The 20,087-nt window shown below is 46.2% G+C and overlaps 2 protein-coding genes across 2 annotated transcripts; both read right to left on the reverse strand.

Moving 5' to 3' along the window:
* Window positions 1–8,047: 8,047 nt before the first annotated feature.
* Window positions 8,048–13,445, reverse strand: LOC112560451. Its single transcript, XM_025232320.1, has 6 exons — window positions 12,817–13,445; window positions 12,387–12,441; window positions 11,783–11,947; window positions 10,778–11,056; window positions 10,310–10,495; window positions 8,048–10,036 (listed from the first exon to the last, which is right to left on the reverse strand). The coding sequence occupies exons 1-5, from the start codon at window positions 13,090–13,092 to the stop codon at window positions 10,401–10,403; spliced, it is 870 nt and encodes a 289-aa protein (XP_025088105.1). The 5' UTR covers window positions 13,093–13,445; the 3' UTR covers window positions 8,048–10,036; window positions 10,310–10,400.
* Window positions 13,347–16,762, reverse strand: LOC112559651. The gene is made up of 4 exons (XM_025230985.1): window positions 16,525–16,762; window positions 16,342–16,439; window positions 13,812–15,840; window positions 13,347–13,481 (listed from the first exon to the last, which is right to left on the reverse strand). The coding sequence occupies exons 1-3, from the start codon at window positions 16,760–16,762 to the stop codon at window positions 14,839–14,841; spliced, it is 1,338 nt and encodes a 445-aa protein (XP_025086770.1). The 3' UTR covers window positions 13,347–13,481; window positions 13,812–14,838.
* Window positions 16,763–20,087: the final 3,325 nt, after the last annotated feature.

Raw genomic sequence — 20,087 nt, forward strand, 5'->3', positions numbered from 1 at the left:
AAGATGGCCAGCTTTCCAGCAACACAATGGGTTTTGGCAATAATGTTGAGTGGATTGTGATCTGATTACTGAGACAGTCACGGTCTGTGGCACGTGCGTCATCGACATTGAGAGCGTGGTGTTGATTGTCGGTTGTACTCAGTGCAGGTGGCACAGGTAGAGTGGTGTCAGATTAGCGTGTGTGCTGTGTGTTGTCCTCTCTACCATTCCTAAGTAGTCAGTGAGTCAGCCAACAGCTAAACACACTAGTCGCCATATTTAGAGCCACTCACGCACAGATAAGACACACGCGCACACTCACATGCACATCTCTCGATGAATAGTCACACAAGCACGCACACCACAGTAAGTACATCCATCGACAAACCCTTTCTCTGACACAGCATCTCCACCCTCTCACCCGCAGTGACCTCAAGAATTGCAACGGAACGCTGTTCAAACAGAAAAGGTCAAGGCTGAGGTCACATTGTCAGATCCTGTCTGCGCGATGGCCAAAGGTCGCGTTCCGTGACCCCCTCGGTGCAGCTCTGTGTTCGGACAGCTGCGTGGTCAAGCGTTCACTTCCCTCCCCCAAGGTTGATGAACAGTTTGTTATGGGCACAGGATGGAACACGTGTGAACATGTACCTGCATGCACTGCCCTTTCTCTCCTCCCTCCCCATCCCACCCCGGGTGGCGGGACACTGTAAAATGTAAATGAATTCCCGCCTTCGCGGTGACGATAACGAGGCTTCTTGAGAGCAGAGTGCAGCCACTCAAAGTGCCATTATCAGCGATGATCTGATGACTTGGTCGATGATACGACGCTGTTTGCCGAGGCTGACTGGCGGGTTTACCGCGAAGCAAATCTTCAGGCGTGAGCAGTCTTCAGCGCCCACCGGCTGTTGTGCCCAATGATCTCTGACTACTCAATAGACCCTGACTAGCGACCTTACTACTCGAAGTCATGGAACATAAACAGATTGACACCTGCCTCTCAGTTTTGAAATCAGAGAACAAAAGAAGTTTGAGAAAACAAAAACAAAACAAAAAATACGCAGGGTTGACAGTTTATGAAAAATACCAAAGTACATGACATGGCCTCAGTGATATTGAGTTATTATCACTTTACGAGCTTCAATATGGCGCTCTGTATACTTGAAAAAAGACCCAATCAGGGTTTATCATTTAGTTTGAGATCAGTGATTTTAACTGACAAGCTGCGGGTCTTCACTTGGTATTCATCCTTCTGCCTCCAGTTCGTACCGTTACCAATTCATCTACCGATGCGACAGTTTTTCTGGTCCATCTATGTCAACATTCAGCGATGTTGGTGTTTCTCTGTTTAAAATACGTCCCTGACATACGCAGACTGACAAACAACACTGTAAACAACAACGAAGTCTTTTATACGAGAAATGGAGAATGTGGATAGTTTGCTTCTGGAGACTGCTGTCAGCGTCCTGGGATAGCATGAAAGTGAGATCACAATCCTGGAATAACATAAATGAGATCACCATCTAATTAAATTGTTGATTTAGGCTATGGACTGTTGACAGTCACCATAAAAGGTGGGATGGTGGACTACGACCACATTTTTCATCAATGATCTTGTGGGGCTAGTCTGATAGCGCCCAGGTGCGCTGCCACCAAGTGATTCATAGTTTATGACCAGCGACTAGTGACAGACCTTTGACTAGTGACAGACCTTTGGGCGACTGATGAGCAGTGAATTGTGTGTACTGACTATGTCTGGCCACAGATACGTGTTGTGTGTACAACAAACAGGACAGGTACATCCGTCAGTCTGGCGGTGTGACATTCAGGGCACACCTTTGTTTACGCGCGTTTGCGGCGACATCAATAAACTGCGCCATGTCGCGACAAAAATAACAAGCTTCGTGACAGCTTGCATGTAGATGTGTTTTTTGTTAGTTCTATAAATACCTACTTATCTACAAGTGCACATCTTAAGCCTATGTATCTACAAATACATACCTAACCTACAATATACACACGCACGCACGCGCGACACCACTGAAGACTTGCAGCAAACAACAACAACTCGGTGTGTTACAAGTGAGTTGTTTACAATCTTTAGTCCCTCTCTTCTCAAGCCCATTCTCCCCCCACACACACGCACGCACGCACTCTTGTCTCGCGCAGCAACAAGGAAACGCGAGTACACGCGACACAGGAACGCGCAGTGTGACGTCACAATGTAACGTCACGTGACATAATACCCTCGTAGTAAGACTACAGCAGCCAATGAGCTACAAATCCTGTTTAAACTTTGCAGACTGTTAAAACCCTCTCGAGCGCCGGTCTCATGATACACAAACTGTATTTCTTTGCAAGGTCCTGTAGATGGCAGCTACTGTTGCATCTCAAACGATAATACCGAGAAAAGATGTTGTAACATAAGAAATATGCTCTCGTATAAAGCATTAGGTATAATATATTAATTTAATTACATGGTTAGTTTCTTGTCGCTAAAACCGCCATCCACCTAAATATACACAGGTCCGTCCCCAGCTATCATCTCTGTTCAATAAAAGCAATTCCAGTCAAAAAGGAATTAGCACAAACTCATCTGAAGATAATGCAAGTATATCCTATTGTAATTACATAATATTACTATATTATGTAGTTGTATATATTATGTAGTCCCAGTCCAGAGAGAAGCTTCTTTTAAAAACTCGGAGACATCTCGTGAGGAATAGATGATAGATGATACCAAAGTCTGTACTAGCGAGAACACGTTTGACTAACCCTGTTATGTTCGTGAAACTATTTGACAAAATTTTAGAATCTCGGTGCTGCGAACTGGTGAACACGATTTCTACGAAGGTGATGTACAGTTTGTGTGAACACTGTTCCTTTAATTAAATTCCTCTTAGCTTCTATCATTCATTTCTCTGTACCGATCACTTAATTTTGTTTGTTTCTTGACAAAGAATACAATCCTAGTCAACACCTATCGACAATTCGAGATATATTTTGTCAAAATTTTTAAATTGTCATTGTAACAAGATAGTCGGTGGTTTAAAGACTATTTTTTTCTAACGGGCCCCGCATTCAAATTTGTTCTGGCGCCAATGATGGCTGCTCCAGTCGAAGGACATCAGTCGGCCAACAAATTCTTGAAAGACATACAAGGATGAAAAGTGGTGAGTTTTATCTACCACCATGGATATACTCACCTTCTACACACGACACAGAAGCCAGAAGAATGAGAGTTACAACCACAACCACTGGTTTGCACACCTGGTCGTCCGCCATGTCTCGAGCCGGCAGCGCACCTTGCAGGTAAGTTGCGAATGTTCAAGGTGACAGCCTCGTGTTGACGCCACGCTCGCTTGCCAGATAACGAGACCGGGTCTGGCGAGGTCTGATAAAGAAGCCTGTCCACAGGGTACAGGGCTGGGGGGGGGGGTCAAAGTGTAGGTGGGGAAAAAAAATCCGGTGAGCAATCGAGCAGGATACGAATATCGAGGATAGGAAAATGAGTCATCTAGGTCAGCGTGGAGCTCAGCGGAAGTCGTCGCTGCAGGTTGTTGTGGAGCAAGGATATCGCATTGTTGTTGTTGTTGTTGTTTCTCCGCACCTTGCTGAAGTAATGATCTGACTCAACGATGATGGCGACTTACAATGTCCATTAAGTGTCATCGCACAGACAGATGTGTAAGTCGCAGTGGCGCCGGCGCGCTTAACCACTTATGGAGTAACTCGCAAGGAATGTCGCTTTAACCCCTAAATGATGCTGCCTGTTAGCTGCTGGATCTGAGCAGACAAACCTAACCCTGACGAAGAAGATATGTTTCAGAGTGCTACCAAGCTGTCTGAGACTTTCTCGTAATCCAGAGGATCATTCCTTTCCAAATTTAGCAAGGGTCAGACAAACGGCGAGGATTTGATTTTCAACCGTCGCCCATCACACTTTATTTACTTATTAGAAGATGGACCAAGGTTGTGTGTTATGTCAATCGTTTTTTCTGCACTTGCACCTCATGTGTATGTTTGACATTGCTCTGTCTGTCTGTTCATGTTTGTGTGTGTAAAGAGCTCTGAACCCGGTATCGAGGATAAAGCGGCATATAAACCTATATAAATAAATATCGCCGTATCAATAAACAATGCTATGTGGATATTTTGTGGTGATAAATGTCACTTTATGCATATTCTGTGTAAATAAATAAGCTATTCTGCTCTGTTTCATTGACCACACACCATCATCCTTTATTTGGATACTGTCCTGCCGGCGACTTTTCTTGGGGTTAGGGGTTGGAGGGCATTGGGTCACCTACACTGAAGAAAATATTAATTAAATACTCTAGTAACTTGGGAAACATCTGGCTTCTTATCGCCAGCAAAGTGTTTCGAATAGATAAATATTTTGTTCCTCTTCTCTTCCGTTGTAAAATCCTTTCGGTAAACGGCTGCCTTCTACAGACGAGGTCGTCGTTCTGTAAATTTCCTGGTTTCGTCACCTCGGTTCAAAATAATGTTGGGCATCGTATGAAAAGATACATCTAGAGGAACATTTCGGTTACTGCAGGGATTCTCCGGCATCCTTTTATACCGCAGACGACCATGATAACCGATCAGTTGCTAGCAAGCTTGTGTAACCGCTGCTTTAGCTGGGGAAGCAATATGGCCGCTGAAGCAGCCCGCAAAAACTGATGACGTCACGTGAAAACGACCCACCCTCAAACTCTAACCCCAACCCCAAATCAGAGATGTTGATAGCACACACAAAGAGAGTCACAAATCTCTCCAGTATAAGACAAAGCAAAATTTTTAAAAACTTGCAATATTCGCGTTAAAGACATTTCTCACTCACAACGCCCCCTCTCTCCTTTGAAAGTTCGATCTTCCCAGACTGAGAAAGGGTTAATAAAACGCCTTTGCTAAGGGGAACAAAAACAATGAAGCATATCAGGGACCACGGAGCACTCTTGCAGGGAGGGCGCGGCCACCTACCGTTGCACTTTTACATTCGAGTAATCAGAACAAATAAGGCAAAGACGGAAAACGGAAGGCACGATCGCAGTAGTGATCCCTTGTAGTAACACCAGCGCCACTCGGTGTCTGGTGTTGTTGGTGGAGGTGTAAAGTGCACAGTGGGTGCGCCTCGCTCTGGTCACCATTGAGGACATGAACAGCGCTCGTGCATGAAGTGCGCTGATCTTATCATGTTTATGAATATTTTTATCCACCTGTGACACGAATGACTGAGAGAGCGAGGTAGACATTTTTGTGAGTGAGATATTTACACGATTGTGTGGAAAGGTGGGGAAGAAGTTCAACAACCTAGCGGCCATCGGAGTAGGTGGTTCTTCGTGTCTAGGATAAAGCATGTGGAAGCGAAGCCTTCCGTTGCCTTTTACCTCCAGTGATAAATTAGGTATTCATGGACCTCCTGCTGAAGGGCCCTCATCACCAGGCTAGCCTGTAGGGAGTGGCTGGGGCTGCCGTAAAACAGTAGCTGGGGCCTACACTTGATGACATGTAGGGGAGGAATATTGCTTATTGTTATTTACATTTGTAAATGTTGATTAGACAGTAAAACACAGAGAGAGAGAGAGAACTGAATATATTGAGGTCACTTTAGTTTGTTTGAGGTTGTTTTTCTTTTTTTCTTGGCAGCAGGTTATAACCGGCTTCCTGTTTCCGATGTACAAATGTTTCTGAAATCCTCGCTACCAGACCTGTCCTTCACGTTTTTCTAAACACGTGGGTTTGTCATCTCTGCCTCCCCTCTGTGTGGTTTCATTAGCTGTCCTCGCCATTTTATTTTAACTATCTTAGCCATCTTGTATGCACTGTGCTGTCCCCGCCATCCCGAGAAGGAGCTGCAGCTGTAGAACTGTTGCTGATGGCGTCACAGAAACTGTTACGTCACTTCCGGTCTCACCAGAGTCCATTTGCCTTTGTTTATTCCCAAAAAAGGAGTTGGGTGAGGTAGAGGAGTTCGTGAACTCTTGGCAGCATGACTAACCGTCGCACCTGGTGCCAGTGATCGCTGTTGACGTGCCGATGTGCATGACGTCAGCAGCGATGACCGGCAGATGATAACAGAAATTTCTGCTAGAGGGTTTTACAATCAAAGGAAGCCCTGGCGTTGGAAAGTCTCGACACAGTATAAAATATTTGACATCCGAATATGAATAATAAAAGTTATATCACGCTGTTAAAATCAAAATTCATTCTTCGTGGAAGAGACAGGACCACGACAGAAACCGTTCTTTAGGTCGACAGTCCAAACAGCAGAGGACAAGCAGGCTGAGTATAATTTCACACACACAGTCACACACACAATCACACACACAGTCACACTCTTACATAAACACTCGAGTGTTATACATTATAATATCGTGCTGAGTATTTTTCGCCTACATTTTGTATACATATTCCTCTCCTCTGTCTCTCTGTCTAAAATCGCAAGCTTAGGTCACGTGGTCACAACTTTGCATATCAACAGGCCTTGGGTTTGACAAAGAGGTCGTCGAACCAAGATACTAAGAATATTTTCCAGCAGCGACCTGTTTCAAAAAAATACGAAAAAAGCAGTTTGCCGGTAAATTTAACCAGTTTATAAAACCAGTTTAACAACACTTTAATTAGTTTGTTCTTCACGCTGTATATTTTACAGAACATTTACATTTCACACTCTTCCTTCCTGACACTAATCTGAGTAGGAAAAAAAGTGAACAAGATAAACATTAATTTATTTTTTTTTTTTAAGACTTCCACCTACCCTGCGTATTTCGCTACCGCCCTAACCCTGCAATAAGCGGGTAGAGCAGGAGACGAGGCTGAATACCCGTACACTAGCGTGTACCCGTGTAACGCAGCGTGCTACCCCGAGTTGACCCCATTGTTGGGGTGTCTGACCTCTGACGAACGGTTTAGGAATGAAAGGAGTGAGATGGGGTATTCCCTCACAAACATAGCTGACTCCGAGAAAAGTGTGGTCTCCTACACCTCACTTCATAACGACTAATTCATATTGTGTGTTTATATACATACACACACATAAATAAACAGTCTACCCATTCGTTCTACAATCAGAAGTTATTATTTCTCACCACTTCCGGGGATCCAGTAAAATGTCGGTTAGACATGAGCTAAGTAGCTGCACAGTGCAGCTGTAGTTTACATCAGTTCGTGAAGTTTGATAAGAAAGATGGCGACAGACAACAACAAGGTCCTCAAAGCTAAGCGACGGCCAAAGTGTTTTTCAGTTTATCGTCCAAAGCAAATTTGCAGTGTGGGTAGATGGGGTGTTATCAGTAATATGTTGCTGTCTCAGCTTGACCTGATGATCATGTCACAGATACAGACTGGGTGAGACAGGGTGGAGGACGGGGAACTACAAGTGAACACCCAGAAGAGAGAGCTGGAGGGTCGGAGTGACAGAAAGGCGAACACGTGCTGCCATACACAGTAATTCTCTCTGTGGTGTGTGTGTGTGCACGTGTGCGTGCATGTGTGTGATGCAACCTATGTTGCAGGCATGACATTAAATATCAGTAAGTAATCATCTCTTCTCTCTCTTAGTCCCTCGCCATCATACTCACATCCACGCAGAGAAACACAGACAAACAGTCGTGAACAGAAATACACAAACAGAGAAAATATATTCACTGACAGCGCACGAATACACGAACACCAGCAACGAAAAAAAAAAATTACAATAGTATATAAAACACAAATATTAATATATCTATATATGATTGTGTTTGACGACTACATTCAACTGGATGCTCACGTAGTTCACGTCACGTGACAGGAAACCCTTCTTCTGGTTCCCGGATGTCATCAGCTTTCTGGTCCTAGTGAACCAACGTGTACTTTAGGAGACGTTGGCAGGAAACGTCACCTGGGTGACATGTGACATCATGCTGAGGGTGAGATGCTCATTACGCAGTTTTGAATACAATGTGCTACTGTTTGTTTCTATGTGGAAGCTGCCGACGTAACTTAAGGGTCGAAGTTCACGATCGTATTTCTCGAACAGACGACATGAACAATGTAAAAAAAGAAGTAAAATTATACAAAAAAGGCGGAGAATCACTCATTTAATGAGGTCTTCGGATAACAGTTTTAACATATTTTACAGAAAATATGTATGTCTTGGCTATCTGAAAATTTCTGAACAGAAAATAAGCTGCATCTGATGTTAGCCTCCATTTAAAACAAATCACTGTTGGTGGGAGTTGCGGAATGACCCGCACGTATCTCATTCAGTTGCCCATAAACCGCAGTCAGTTAACGGTCAAAGCAACCACGTCTGTCACGTGATTTATCGTGACTTATTTTCCTGCACAAGTCTCAGTACAAGAAAGTTCTGTACAAGAAAGAAGATCTTATAGTTAAGTAGCAACAGGCCCGGGAGCTTCAGTAGCCTTCAGTGCCCATCTTTGTGTCCACCCTAAGGTGCGTGAACGTCTAGGCCCAGTGATCTGCAATCAATCGCCCAGAGCGAGAATCGAACCAGAGTTGAAGTCATCCCCATTCACCAGAGAACTACCGCGCCTTTCAAACTTGATAAGCGATCTGTTCCCGGGGATCACTAGGTGCAAGACTAATATTCTCCTCATTTCCTAGTGCTTCACTGTTAAATTTTTTTAAATGGACATGATCATTATATATTACCAGGTATTTTGTAAGTAAAGTGATAAATATATATATTATAAATTATGTTTGTATAATATCTATCCAACAGAATGTCTTATGATTCCTGATAAGCGATCTCGTTCAAAATCTTGTCTTTCTCTTCCCTGGAAGAGTATATTTGAGTGGGTAGAGGACAGGTGTCCGAACGGGAGGTGGGCCGTTTCGATATCCGTGTAGCAACGAACTTCCCTCAGTCGACCCAACTACTGGGATTGCAGAGAGGTTGGGAAAGATTGTTCCCCTCTCCTCCCCCTCTATAGGGAAATTAGTATCAGAACATCTTGCATCGTCATGTGTAGCCGTTGTGCCGGTCCTGTGCATCGTCGTCATCGTTGCTGATGGGGTAGAAGGAGCTGTGGAAGATAATCGGTTGAGGCGCCTTGGGGTTGGCTTTTCTGGAGGCGACGCCAACGCTCGGCTGTGGGTCTCTCTCCACCCTTCACCTCTGACCTCCGAGGTCGGTTCTGTGAGGACACGCTTGCCTGCGACGGTGACTTGAGCGAGGGCTGAAAGCCGGCACTGTGCGAAGTGGAGGACCGATCCTCACCCACTTCCTGTTTACCGACTTTCACTTCCTGTTCTGCGCATTCTCTCGGTTCCGGTCTGCTCTCGCTCCTGCAGTCCTGCTCGTCAGCCTGTGATGATGCAGCTGCGAGAGTCTTGTCTTTGTCCGTTGGTGAGTCGGTGGTCAGCGGAGCTCGTGCATGTGTGTCTGTATCTCTCAGTTCTGGTTGAGATGTCGAGCCAAGGCCTGGCCTTGTTGCAGGGTGTCATGACTTTGATGTTGCTGCTGTGGTTGGAGATGATGGCCATTGCTCCGTGGTTGAAGTGAATGATGGTCGGAATCAACTGTTTTGCTGCTCTGTGCTAGGTTTTTCTTCTCCGTCTGAATAACTTTCTTTTCCCTGCTTTTGCCTCTCGTTTGCGGACCAACACTCGGTCCTTTGTCCCACACACGGGATTTTCATACACATTAGGATTTCTTTTCGCAGTGTCTCGGTTTCGGGAGATTTGAGGCGCTGGGACTGTGGTGGGCCTCTTGCCATCACGTGACTTCCTCTCGTCTGCTTTGGTTGAAGAGCGTTTCTGCGATGCACTTCTGGTGGTGCTGGGGTGTGTCTGCTGGAGGACCTGGAGGACTTGCCACGGTCTTCGGTCTTGGGCTGTGAGGTCTTCATTCCTCTACGGTCGCGGTGCGCATGCGCAGACTTCTGGCCACTGGTCTGTTCCCCGGATGTTAGCTGCGCCTGCTGTCGGAAAATCTGCTTCTGGCGCTGCCTGCTGGCGGCTTGCACGCTTGCCGTGCCTCCTCCATCATGAAGTACCCCTCAGCCTCTGATGCTGCTTCCTCCACACTTTTTATGACGTCCATGGCCTGCACACACACACACACACACACACGCACACACAGGCACACACACACACACACTTGCACTTAGCTTCTCCCAGTCAAAACATCTCGTCTCACTAAACCTGTAACTACACGTGACGACCACCTTAGTAATACTGTTAGAAAGACCTTTTATATTTTTGCTGCGTGAACTGTTGATTCACGAGATTGTACAATACCTCCCCAGTTCCTCACTCGTCACTCACCCGCTGTCTCTAACAGTTAATGAAGGGGAAGGGGAGGGAACTAACTACTCACCCATCTTAGCACCGCGGCCACTGCGGGACCTGCGCTGTTGGCTTCCTGCAGAGAATGCTCTTCCAGAAGAACTTTGGCACGCGCAGCAATCTCAGGGTGCACGCAGTCCGGCTCGATGGTCAACATCTTGCGGTGGATGCCGTGAGGCCCCAAGACGTGGACCCGCCTCTGGCAGTGCCGCCATTTCTACACGGAACAGACAAGGAGGTTTAGTGAATAAACGCTTGATTAACTGAACAAAGAGATGACAAACTTGTCCTAAATGAGGGAGAGAAGAGGAGAGGAGTGTTTGTGTCTGATTGTTAGGTTCCATATGAAAGTATTTACATGGCTGTCATACATGTTGATAAAAAAGTTGATTTTTCTATTTTTTGAATCTTTATGTACAATTTTAACTGCGAGCTACTGTGCTATCATCGCTACCATTCGCGTTACCTAACTGTAACTGTCATAACCACTTCTTCCTACCTTTGTTAGGCCTTCGTGAACGCCTAGTAACAACAATGTGGCGATGACCACGTGGTGCACCACTTCCGGCGGACACCGGTAGCCCCGGATCTCCAGCAGAGTGCGCACGTCCGCCTCGGCCACAGCCAGAAGTTTGTTTTGCCCCTTGTGGGGGTTCAGGAGGGAGCGAGCCTTCTTGCACAGGGCGGCCAGGTCCCCACCAAATCCCTCCGAGCTCAACATCTCTCAGGCCGTTGTTGATTCTCTCGGGATCTTTGCATTCGATCGCTTCCACTAAAGCTGACAGGGACAGAACAAGGATATTGTGAAGATCCATTATCTATGACAACACATTTATGCTGCAAATCTTTCTCAGTAAGCACTAGTAAGTTTTATTAGGCACTTTTTTTTCTTTCGCTCAAGTACTTGTTCCAATTGTGAAAAATTGTTCCCTTTCCCTATTTGCAAAAGCCGGTCATTACAGTACAAGGGACCACAGAGCTGAACTATTGCGAGCTAAAAAAAAAAAAGAAGAAAAAAGAAAAATTAAAAACTTGAAATATTATACTATGAAATATACTATGAAATACTTGGTTTTCTGCATGGAGGTTTCTAAAAAAACTTGACATCGCATTTCCCTCCACAGAGAGATAAGATTCTACTTGCTTCATTTGTGTCTTTATGTTGTACTGGATGGTGTTACTTGAAATTTTGTTTCTGTAAGTGTGAACGATATACATGTAGAGAGGTAGGAAACACTTTTCCAGTTTTGTAAAGGTCTAGAGCCTCATTTAGAATGGGGAAATGTACTTTATAACTTCTTTATTTTATTATCTTAACTCCACGTGCGACTGACAGAGTAGGGGAAACAACCCTATACTGAAGAGGTACAATGAAAGTTGGGATTATCTGCACATTTTGTGGCACTCTAGTAGTCGTACAGTTAATAACGGTGTTTATAAAATATTATGGAAATACAATATTCAGCAGACAACGAATATTTTTTTAAAAGACAAAATGTTTTACCATCTCTCAGCTGGAAGAAGACAAGCAGGCGTTTGGCCTCGGCTAAATCCGCACAAGGTGGATAGCCTCCCCTCTCGTATCTGGCTACAGCCCGCTGGATGTCTTCTCGCTGGCGGCGCTGACATGCGTTCCACAGCCGCCGCCTCAACACGCGCTGTCTGCGGCCTGCAGCACGAGACACGGCAGTAGGGATCATCGGGTAATTCAGCACACAGTAACAATAATTTTAAAAAAATAGAGGTTCCGCAGACGAGTTGCTGCAAGTGAGTTGCCGTGTGTAGGCCACAGCATGAGTCACGTGGACTCCTGTTTGGTGTCTTCTACCGTCTAGACACTCTGATTGGACAGAGGGTCTTTTAGCTAGACCAGACAAGCCTTGAACCAACAAACTTTGTTCTGAAGACAAAAATCTTTTTTCTTTTCGTAAAATTTATGTTTGCTTACGGCTGAGTACTGCAGTTACTAACACCCACCCCCTCACACACACACACACACACGTATATGTCAAATAATGTGAGAGCTCCCCAAACATTGTCACGTGTTCTATGTTAAGTCAAATAACTAGAATAATTTAGACATAAGTCAGTGCATTAAAGAATCTTACCTTCAAGTTGGTTGGATGTCTCCTCGTCTCTGCGCACAGCACCAGAACTGAAATGCTGCAGAGAAGAAATTAAAAATTGGTTAAAAAAAAAATGATTATGGAAGCTGTTGGAAGCAGCAACATATGTGCTGAAGGAAGCATTCCAGATTTTAGTTTTGTTTCAGTTATTTCATCTATATTTATGTCTACATATCTCAACACTAATAACTAGAGATACAGTCGACAGCGAGAAGGAATTTTTTTCAGACCTAAGTACTGACGCAGACTACAAGAAAAATTACAAGAATAAAGACTCTGCAAACTGTAAACGGACTATTTTTTCTCAACCTAAATTTTTCATTAGTGATCCTTACATGTTCAGTTCAACAAAAAGGTTCAGCTTCTGCTGCAACAATTACAAGAAAAACGGAAAGTTAGACTCGATAATTACTTTGTCGACTTTCACTGGGGTGTTGTTTTGTGTGTGATCGTTTCCAGGCTGCTCCTTAGAACTCTTGGAATCTCGGATGGTCGCTGGTTGTCTGCCCTCAAGGCTCTTCATTCCTTTCTTCGTCCTTTGGGATCCTGCAGCACCTCGAGGGGAAGATCCGTAAATGTTCTTAAATCTCTTGGCCTGTCCATTCCCTGGCTTTAGTTTGGGTTTTTCTGTTTTCGATTTGATCGGGGCAGGGGTCACGGTCGCGCGGGCGAGTGAAGCAGGCGCCATCTGTTGCCTTGCCTGCTCGTCTGATCTTGCGTCCGAGTCCTTGTCTGGTGTTTTCTCCCCTTCTATAACACTGTCACACGGTGACGTCCCCTTCACAGCCTCGTAGCTGTTTTCTTTGATTTCTGGATCATCATCATCGACGTCACTGCCGGCGTAGTCCTCGTCCTGGTCGTCCGAGGAGTCGTTGAAGCTCTCGTCACTGCTGTCGTCACCGAGGGGGTTGGAGACATACAGCTCGTCGTCGCGGAAATAGATGGCGTGTTCCGCGTCCTGCGCCGCCTGCACGTGCAGCCCGCTCGTGGACGACGTCGGCGACCCTCTTCCTCCGCTGATGTCCACGTCTGATGCTGGCGGTCAAGTGTCTCCTCCATTCGCCTCTCGGTAATAACCTGCAGTAGAGCAAGGGAGCTTTTTCTTCTTTTAATTCCTTTACTTCAAACGTATTCACACACACACACACGCACACACATACACACACACTTACTTTCTGTGTATGTCAGTCACCTTTGTCTAATCATTGTCTTTGTGAAACCTTTTTCAGGATTATTCTTTGCACCAATAACATAGAAAGCGAGCAGGAAGTGGTGCCGTCGTCTTGAACCTCGTCCTATTATTCTCTTACCCTCCCCTTCTCTATCTTTCTCGTTCTTTTTCTTTCTACGTCTACTTTTCTCTCATTGTACTGTGATGAATGATGTTCAGTAAACACTTGCACTCACCTCGAACTTGGCTGCGCAGACATACGACCCTCCAGAAACTTCGTCTAGAAGACAGAGGTTCATCGCGGAACCCGCCTGCTCGTCACTGACAGACACTCGACACCGCCATGTTGTCCACACATCTGATTCACTCTCCACTTCGCTCTTCGACATCGCTCTGAATGTTTCGACTCATCTATCACTCTTTCATCCTCTTCCATTTGTCTGTCCTTGTCTGTAATCCACCGTTCTTCTACTTCCTGCTGTTCTCGATCCGTCGACTCCTTGTCGTTCGTAAAATCATCTTCGGGGACAAAACTCTGCTCGGTTCCCATTCCCACGATGACGATGTCCCTGACCCAAGCGCTCGCAGTGCGAACTGGTTATGGAACCCTTTACCAAGTATTTTCTCAGCGGGGATAGAAGCTCCAGCCTCGACTGCCAGGAAGGTGCAATTCTTGGCAAGGGCAGGCTATCTTTGCACGGCACAGAACATTCCACGATGGCCGAGTACAAGAGGTACTTGTGCCCTTCACCTTCCGAAGACTTTCCGTAGAGATGAAAAACGTAGTCGCCGGGGTTTGGGAGGCGCAAGCGAAAAAAAGTTTCCCTCCCACGACTCGACTGCTGCACAAACTCTGTCAGGTCTGCAGGTTGCTGGTCGGCAGGTTGCAGCTGCAGTTCGCACGAGAGTTCGGCGATGTCCTGACGCTGGCAGTGGAAGACGAAGGCAACTTTTCCGGAGAAAGGCGCCATGACGATGCACGTGCTGCGCGGACAAACCACGGTCATGCCGAAGTCGTAGAAGGCTTTTGATGGACCAACTTTGCCGCCGGGAACAGGTGGGAAGGCCCGGATGTGGCAGGGTAAGCCCGAGTCACAGAGCACCAGGTACGTGCAGACCAGCGGACATCTTCCGGACGCGGACTCTGGCTTTGCGTAGACCTTCAACACGTAGTCTCCTGGAGATGGAAGTCGGAGAAAGATCCTCAGTTTGCCTTCGCCGTCCCTGAAGTTCACAACACTTCCGGTCAGGTCCCTAGGAGACTCATTCGATTGGACGACAGGAGATTTTCTGCGTTACTAGGAGACGCTGCGAGCATAGGAAGGCCACCTCAGCCTGCCCATCGTCCACATGCACGCTTCCCAGCTCGTGCGTCAGAGGCCGCAACCCGAGGGCCATGCACTCTGCCCCGGGCCCCCATTCCAGCCGTTCGTTGGGAGGAAACTGCAGAGGGCACGCTGCGGCGCGGGAGAAATGAAGTTCAAAAGAACACATGTGCATCATGTGATTGCCGTGTGTCGGCAGGTAAGCGCCGTACACCTCACACACGTAACGGCCTGACTTGGGAGGACCCACCTTCAGGCGCACCTCGCCTCGGCCTGGAAGATTCTCCAGAAATCCGTAGCTGGTGAGCTCTTCGGAAATGTTGTTGTCGTCTGGACAGAAGAGCCTGAAAGCAAATCGTCTGAGGCCACCGCCCTTCAGCTTCCACACGATCTCAGTGCCCTCCTCGAGGTCCGTCTCACGGAGAGCCTTGGGCTTCGTCAGCTCCACCGACATGTAATGAAAGTGAGGCTTGAGCAGGAGGGCAGCATGGAACTCGCTGTCACTCACCGCGCGAGGGAGGAGCTGCCACCAAGGGTCGTCAGGCAAGTGAGACGACACCAGCAGCTTCGGCTCCGGCAGGAAGTAGAAGTACTGCGGGCTGCACTGCAACTGCTTCTCTGACGTCACACACAGGCTATTTGTCACGTGTCTGTCAGGTGACGTCCCCGAAACGAAGGACGCCCCGTTTAGTGACGTGCTCGGATCCTCGGAAGCTCGAAAATTATTGGAGAGGCAGGACTCTGAGCCGAGAAAATGAGAGGACTGCGAACTCCCGTCATGCTTAGCGTCACTGTCCGCATCCACCACCCTGCTCTTCACGGATCGCTGACTCTGCCGCCACAACCTGGACCCCAGGCTGCAGTCCACAAGACCCCAACCGCCGGATAGCAGGACAGCTGACCAGCTGCCTTTCTGTAACCGACACAGCTGGACAGCTGTCTGGGACGTTAAAGTGACGTACTACACCCGTAATCTTGTGCGTCTCCAGGTTGGCAAATCTGCAATCACGTGTGAAAATACTCAGACCACTGAGGCGAGAGACGATGTATTATTTAAAAAAAATATCAAAGCGAGTTAAACTCCATTTAAGAGATTTATTGACATGGAATAAAATAAAATAATAATAATAATTGTTTGTATAAGAACATGTCATGGTATCACGACTTTAACTCTTGGTACTAAAAATGATTTCTTACTCTAGTTTAAAAAAAAAATTCGATATACACGTATACCTGCCTCACCTGACCAAGCTGCTAATCAGGTACACGTCATATTACAAATGAAGAATGAGCCTACCTGCACAGGTGGGAGTAAAGGTCGCTGTGATCGATGACCTCCTGGTTGAGCTGAGCTACAAACGTTGCTAAGGTCGACGTCGTGGCCCCGTCAACTTCCGGCTGACCTGCCTGATGCTTATTTATAGTCTGACATGTCACCCACCGGAAGATGACGTAAGCGGCCTCGACATCGGTGTGCGTGCGGCGTGTGAGATGTTGGACGAGCTGAAAGGCCGGGAGCTGGAGGAAATCTTGTGATGTCTGCGACAGAAAAAAGTTGTGATTGTTTCTCACTTTATTGAATAAATAAAATACCAACAGCAGTGTGCAAGTAGTCCTCACTCACCGACACAGCGTGCCATATCCAACTCTTTCATGCGGCTGTAAGATGGCTTCTGAAGGTTCTTGCTGGCAGGTGTCGGTCTGGAAGGACTGTCACTGGGCTCTGCCTCAGTCAGCACTGGAACTGTTTGACCGACCTCATCGTCGCTGCCACTGGTCTCTCGGTGACGTAACTCAGACGACGATGTGACTGACCCCCGCTCTGGGGTAGGCTGGGTGTCCTCCACTTCCTTCAGCACCATTGTTCTGCTATCAGGTCTGGACATTGCAAAACAGTTTACCTTCAGCAGTGGATTCTAATAAAGTAACAAAATTATTTATTTACCTTTCCAAACAAAGATAATTTTTCAAGAACTACAAAGATAAAGTTGTTCCATTGGAAGTAGAGAGCTTTTCTTTAAGGTTTGATCATTAGCCGTTACTTCAGGTGTCTGTCTTTGCACCTAGCCTCTAGAGCCGTTGACTTGCACACCTTGCCAGAGGGACATCACAGTTTTCAATGAAACTTCTGATTCAAAGACAACTTTTAGTCTCTGTTCAAGAAAGACAGGAAGGGGCTTGTCTTGTCCTTGTCCTCCCTGCTCCAGATTAAAAATTATTCTTCGCGTGGGGCTGTCTTAGTCGTTACAACGTGGTGTAGCGAAACGTTCTCCAAGTCTGAAACCACTGACCTGACTAACTGCTCAACCACAACAACAGTAATCTCATCTGCACAATGAAACGACAAAAGCCCCGCCCCCACCCCGGGTGTGGGAAAGCGGTGTTGTGTACCAGAAGCTCTTTTTTTTTTTCTTTTAGTGGAATGACGCAGGAGGGCGGGGCGTTCGAAGCCTGGTCCCTCTGAGTTGCGGTTTTATTACACGAGCGACAGTCTCCGAGTCAGCGGTGTATCGATAAAAATCGCCGTTTGTATCGGCTGAAGATCGATAGTTTCTGTCCCGCCAATATCCGGGGTAGAGTGGGCTGCACTCGGAACGTCGATGTCGAGGCGGCAGGCGGGCGTGACGTTTCAAGGCTAACGGTCGTGTTTCATGTAGCACCACGGGAAGGGAGGGGGTGGCTTGGGGTCAGATGTGACTTCCATTGATCCCGTCCTAACTGGTTGTTTGTGTTTGGCCATGTCGCTACCTGGCTGAGCAAGTCTCCAAGGATTTTTTGTTTTGTTTGTTTTGGTTTGTTTTTTTCGTTAGGCTGCTAAGGTGATGAGAGTGACGACCGATGTCTGCTTTATTCCGTTATTGAAAATCGTTCACGTTTGAGAGAATTGTTTTTGTTCTCAACAAATCATCTGAAACATACCTTGAGGTTGAGGCAGGAGGTCTATGAAACAAAATCCTTTGCTAGCACTTTCTTGCAGCTCGGAAAAGAACATAGCTTTGTCACGTGACCGATAGTACACTAATGACGCATGTTTTAACTTGTCAAAGTTCGGTATTTTCTTGTATCGTCGTCACTACGCCCTGATTTCTTGCAAAGTCTTCACGACATTTAAGGTGATCATCAGGAAGTGGTAAGTAGAGACAGAGAGAGAGAGCACCACTAAATGACACTAGATAATGACTGCTGGCGACTCTGGATGGTGACATTGATAGCGACATTAAATAGCAACACTAGGCTAATGACAGTGGATAATGACACTAATAGTGACACTGGATAATGACACTAGATAGCAACACTGGATAATGACACTAATAGCAACACTGGTAATGACACTAATAGTGACACTGGATAATGACACTATAGCAACACTGGGTAATGACACTAATAGCGACACTGGATAATGACACCGATAGCAACACTGGATAATGACACCGATAGCAACACTGGATAATGACACTAGCGACACTACTAGCGACACTAATAACGACAATGGGTAATGACACTAATAGCGACACTGGATAATGACACTAATAATGACACTAGCGGTGACACGGGACAATGACACTAATAGCGACACATAGAAGAAAGTTGTCAAAGCTCAACAAACTCACCATCATGTGCTCACACAGGCCGTTCACTGTGAAATCAACTGTCGGCAGCTGAGGCTGTGAACACGATCCCAGCAGTCAGAGCGCTCTCACGCCCCCTCACCTCGAGGCCAGCCTCCATTCTGGCCAGCTGCAAGATGAAGGTGATCAGTGTGTTTTGTTTCTTCAGCAAACTGGCGTCCATGGCCACGTGCAGTGTACACACAGCGTTACCACGTCAACTGCGAGTAGCCTCCCCTGCCTGTCCTCTTCTGCGCATGAGCCGCTCGTGTGCCTGTGACGTCATCGCCATGGCGAGCCTTTTGGCAGTCTTCCTCTCTCTCTCGAGCTCTGGCATCATGGGTGTTGATAACTGCCTGAGACTACCTGGCTGATGTTTTAGCTAACCTGTGTCACTATACACTGTCACATGACACATAACCCTGACATGTCATAAAGTTCATGTTGTCGCAGAGCATGGTCGCAGATATTCTACGGCTTATCTTTTTAGTTTTTTTTTTTTTTTAACTTTAAGCATCTTTCTAAAAGTAACATCGTCATAACCAGTTTGGACTGGACAGCTGATCAGTTGAGTTACAGCGGTGATAAATAAAATCGGCCTAGTCACTGACCCCCTCCTCCCATCTGATGTTCACAGCGATTTTCCACACCCAGTGGCTGCTGGCACAGATTGCCGATGTCTGCAAGTCACGAGGTCAATAACAAGGGAGCTCACTCCCCTGCTGTGTGACCACTGGCTGAGAGCTGTGCGGCTGACTAAACAATGGCCTCGTTGTAATAGCAAACACAACTGAAAGCTCAGCTCACACTGTGACACTAACTGATTGAAAACAAAGCAATAACATTGCATAAGCCCCCTGTTAGTCACAAAATTGTATGTGCGTCCGTAAATGCTCACCACACACCCACACCCACCACTTTTATGGACAAGTTTATAGGACGCAAGCATGCACGGGTGATTAAAAGCTGACAGTTTGTGTGTTTCTTTTTTATTTGAAAATTTATCTCTCTCCATTCTCAAGCAAAAATGCACTTACTGTCTGAGGAGCTGTGACCTGTCGCTGTCACAGTCGGCTGAGAGGTACCGTGCAAGTCTCGACAAGTTCTCGCAAGGTTCCCCGACAAACATGCCTCGTTATTTAGTTGTCTTTAATCAAAGACAAACTGAGATTTATTCTGTATCGTATGAGTGATTTTTTCCTAATATTTTGGTTTTGCAATTGTGCATTCAAGTAGAAATTTAGAGAAAACTTTATTTATCTCCAGCATTCTGGTGAAAGCTGCCACAAGTCCCCCTTAATGGTCTCTTCTCCCCTTTGAACACCGATTTAGTCTGTTCTTAAACTGCTTTTGAGTCTATATTAAAGTTTTCTCTCTTTTTTAATGAGCAGAGAAAACACAAAAGCCACCATAAAGTCAAAATGTGGATGAAAACTATTTGATAGATTATCGTCCATTTGTTTTTTGTTTATAGGTATGTGAGCATACTACAACTACAGTTTTGTGTAATGAAAAACAAACACAGAAAAAAGGAAGGGAGAAAACGACAGAAAGAAAAAAAAGGGGGGAAAAAACAAAC

Source organism: Pomacea canaliculata, linkage group LG3, assembly GCF_003073045.1.
Source record: "Pomacea canaliculata isolate SZHN2017 linkage group LG3, ASM307304v1, whole genome shotgun sequence".
In the NCBI taxonomy this organism is placed as follows: Eukaryota; Metazoa; Mollusca; class Gastropoda; order Architaenioglossa; family Ampullariidae; genus Pomacea; species Pomacea canaliculata.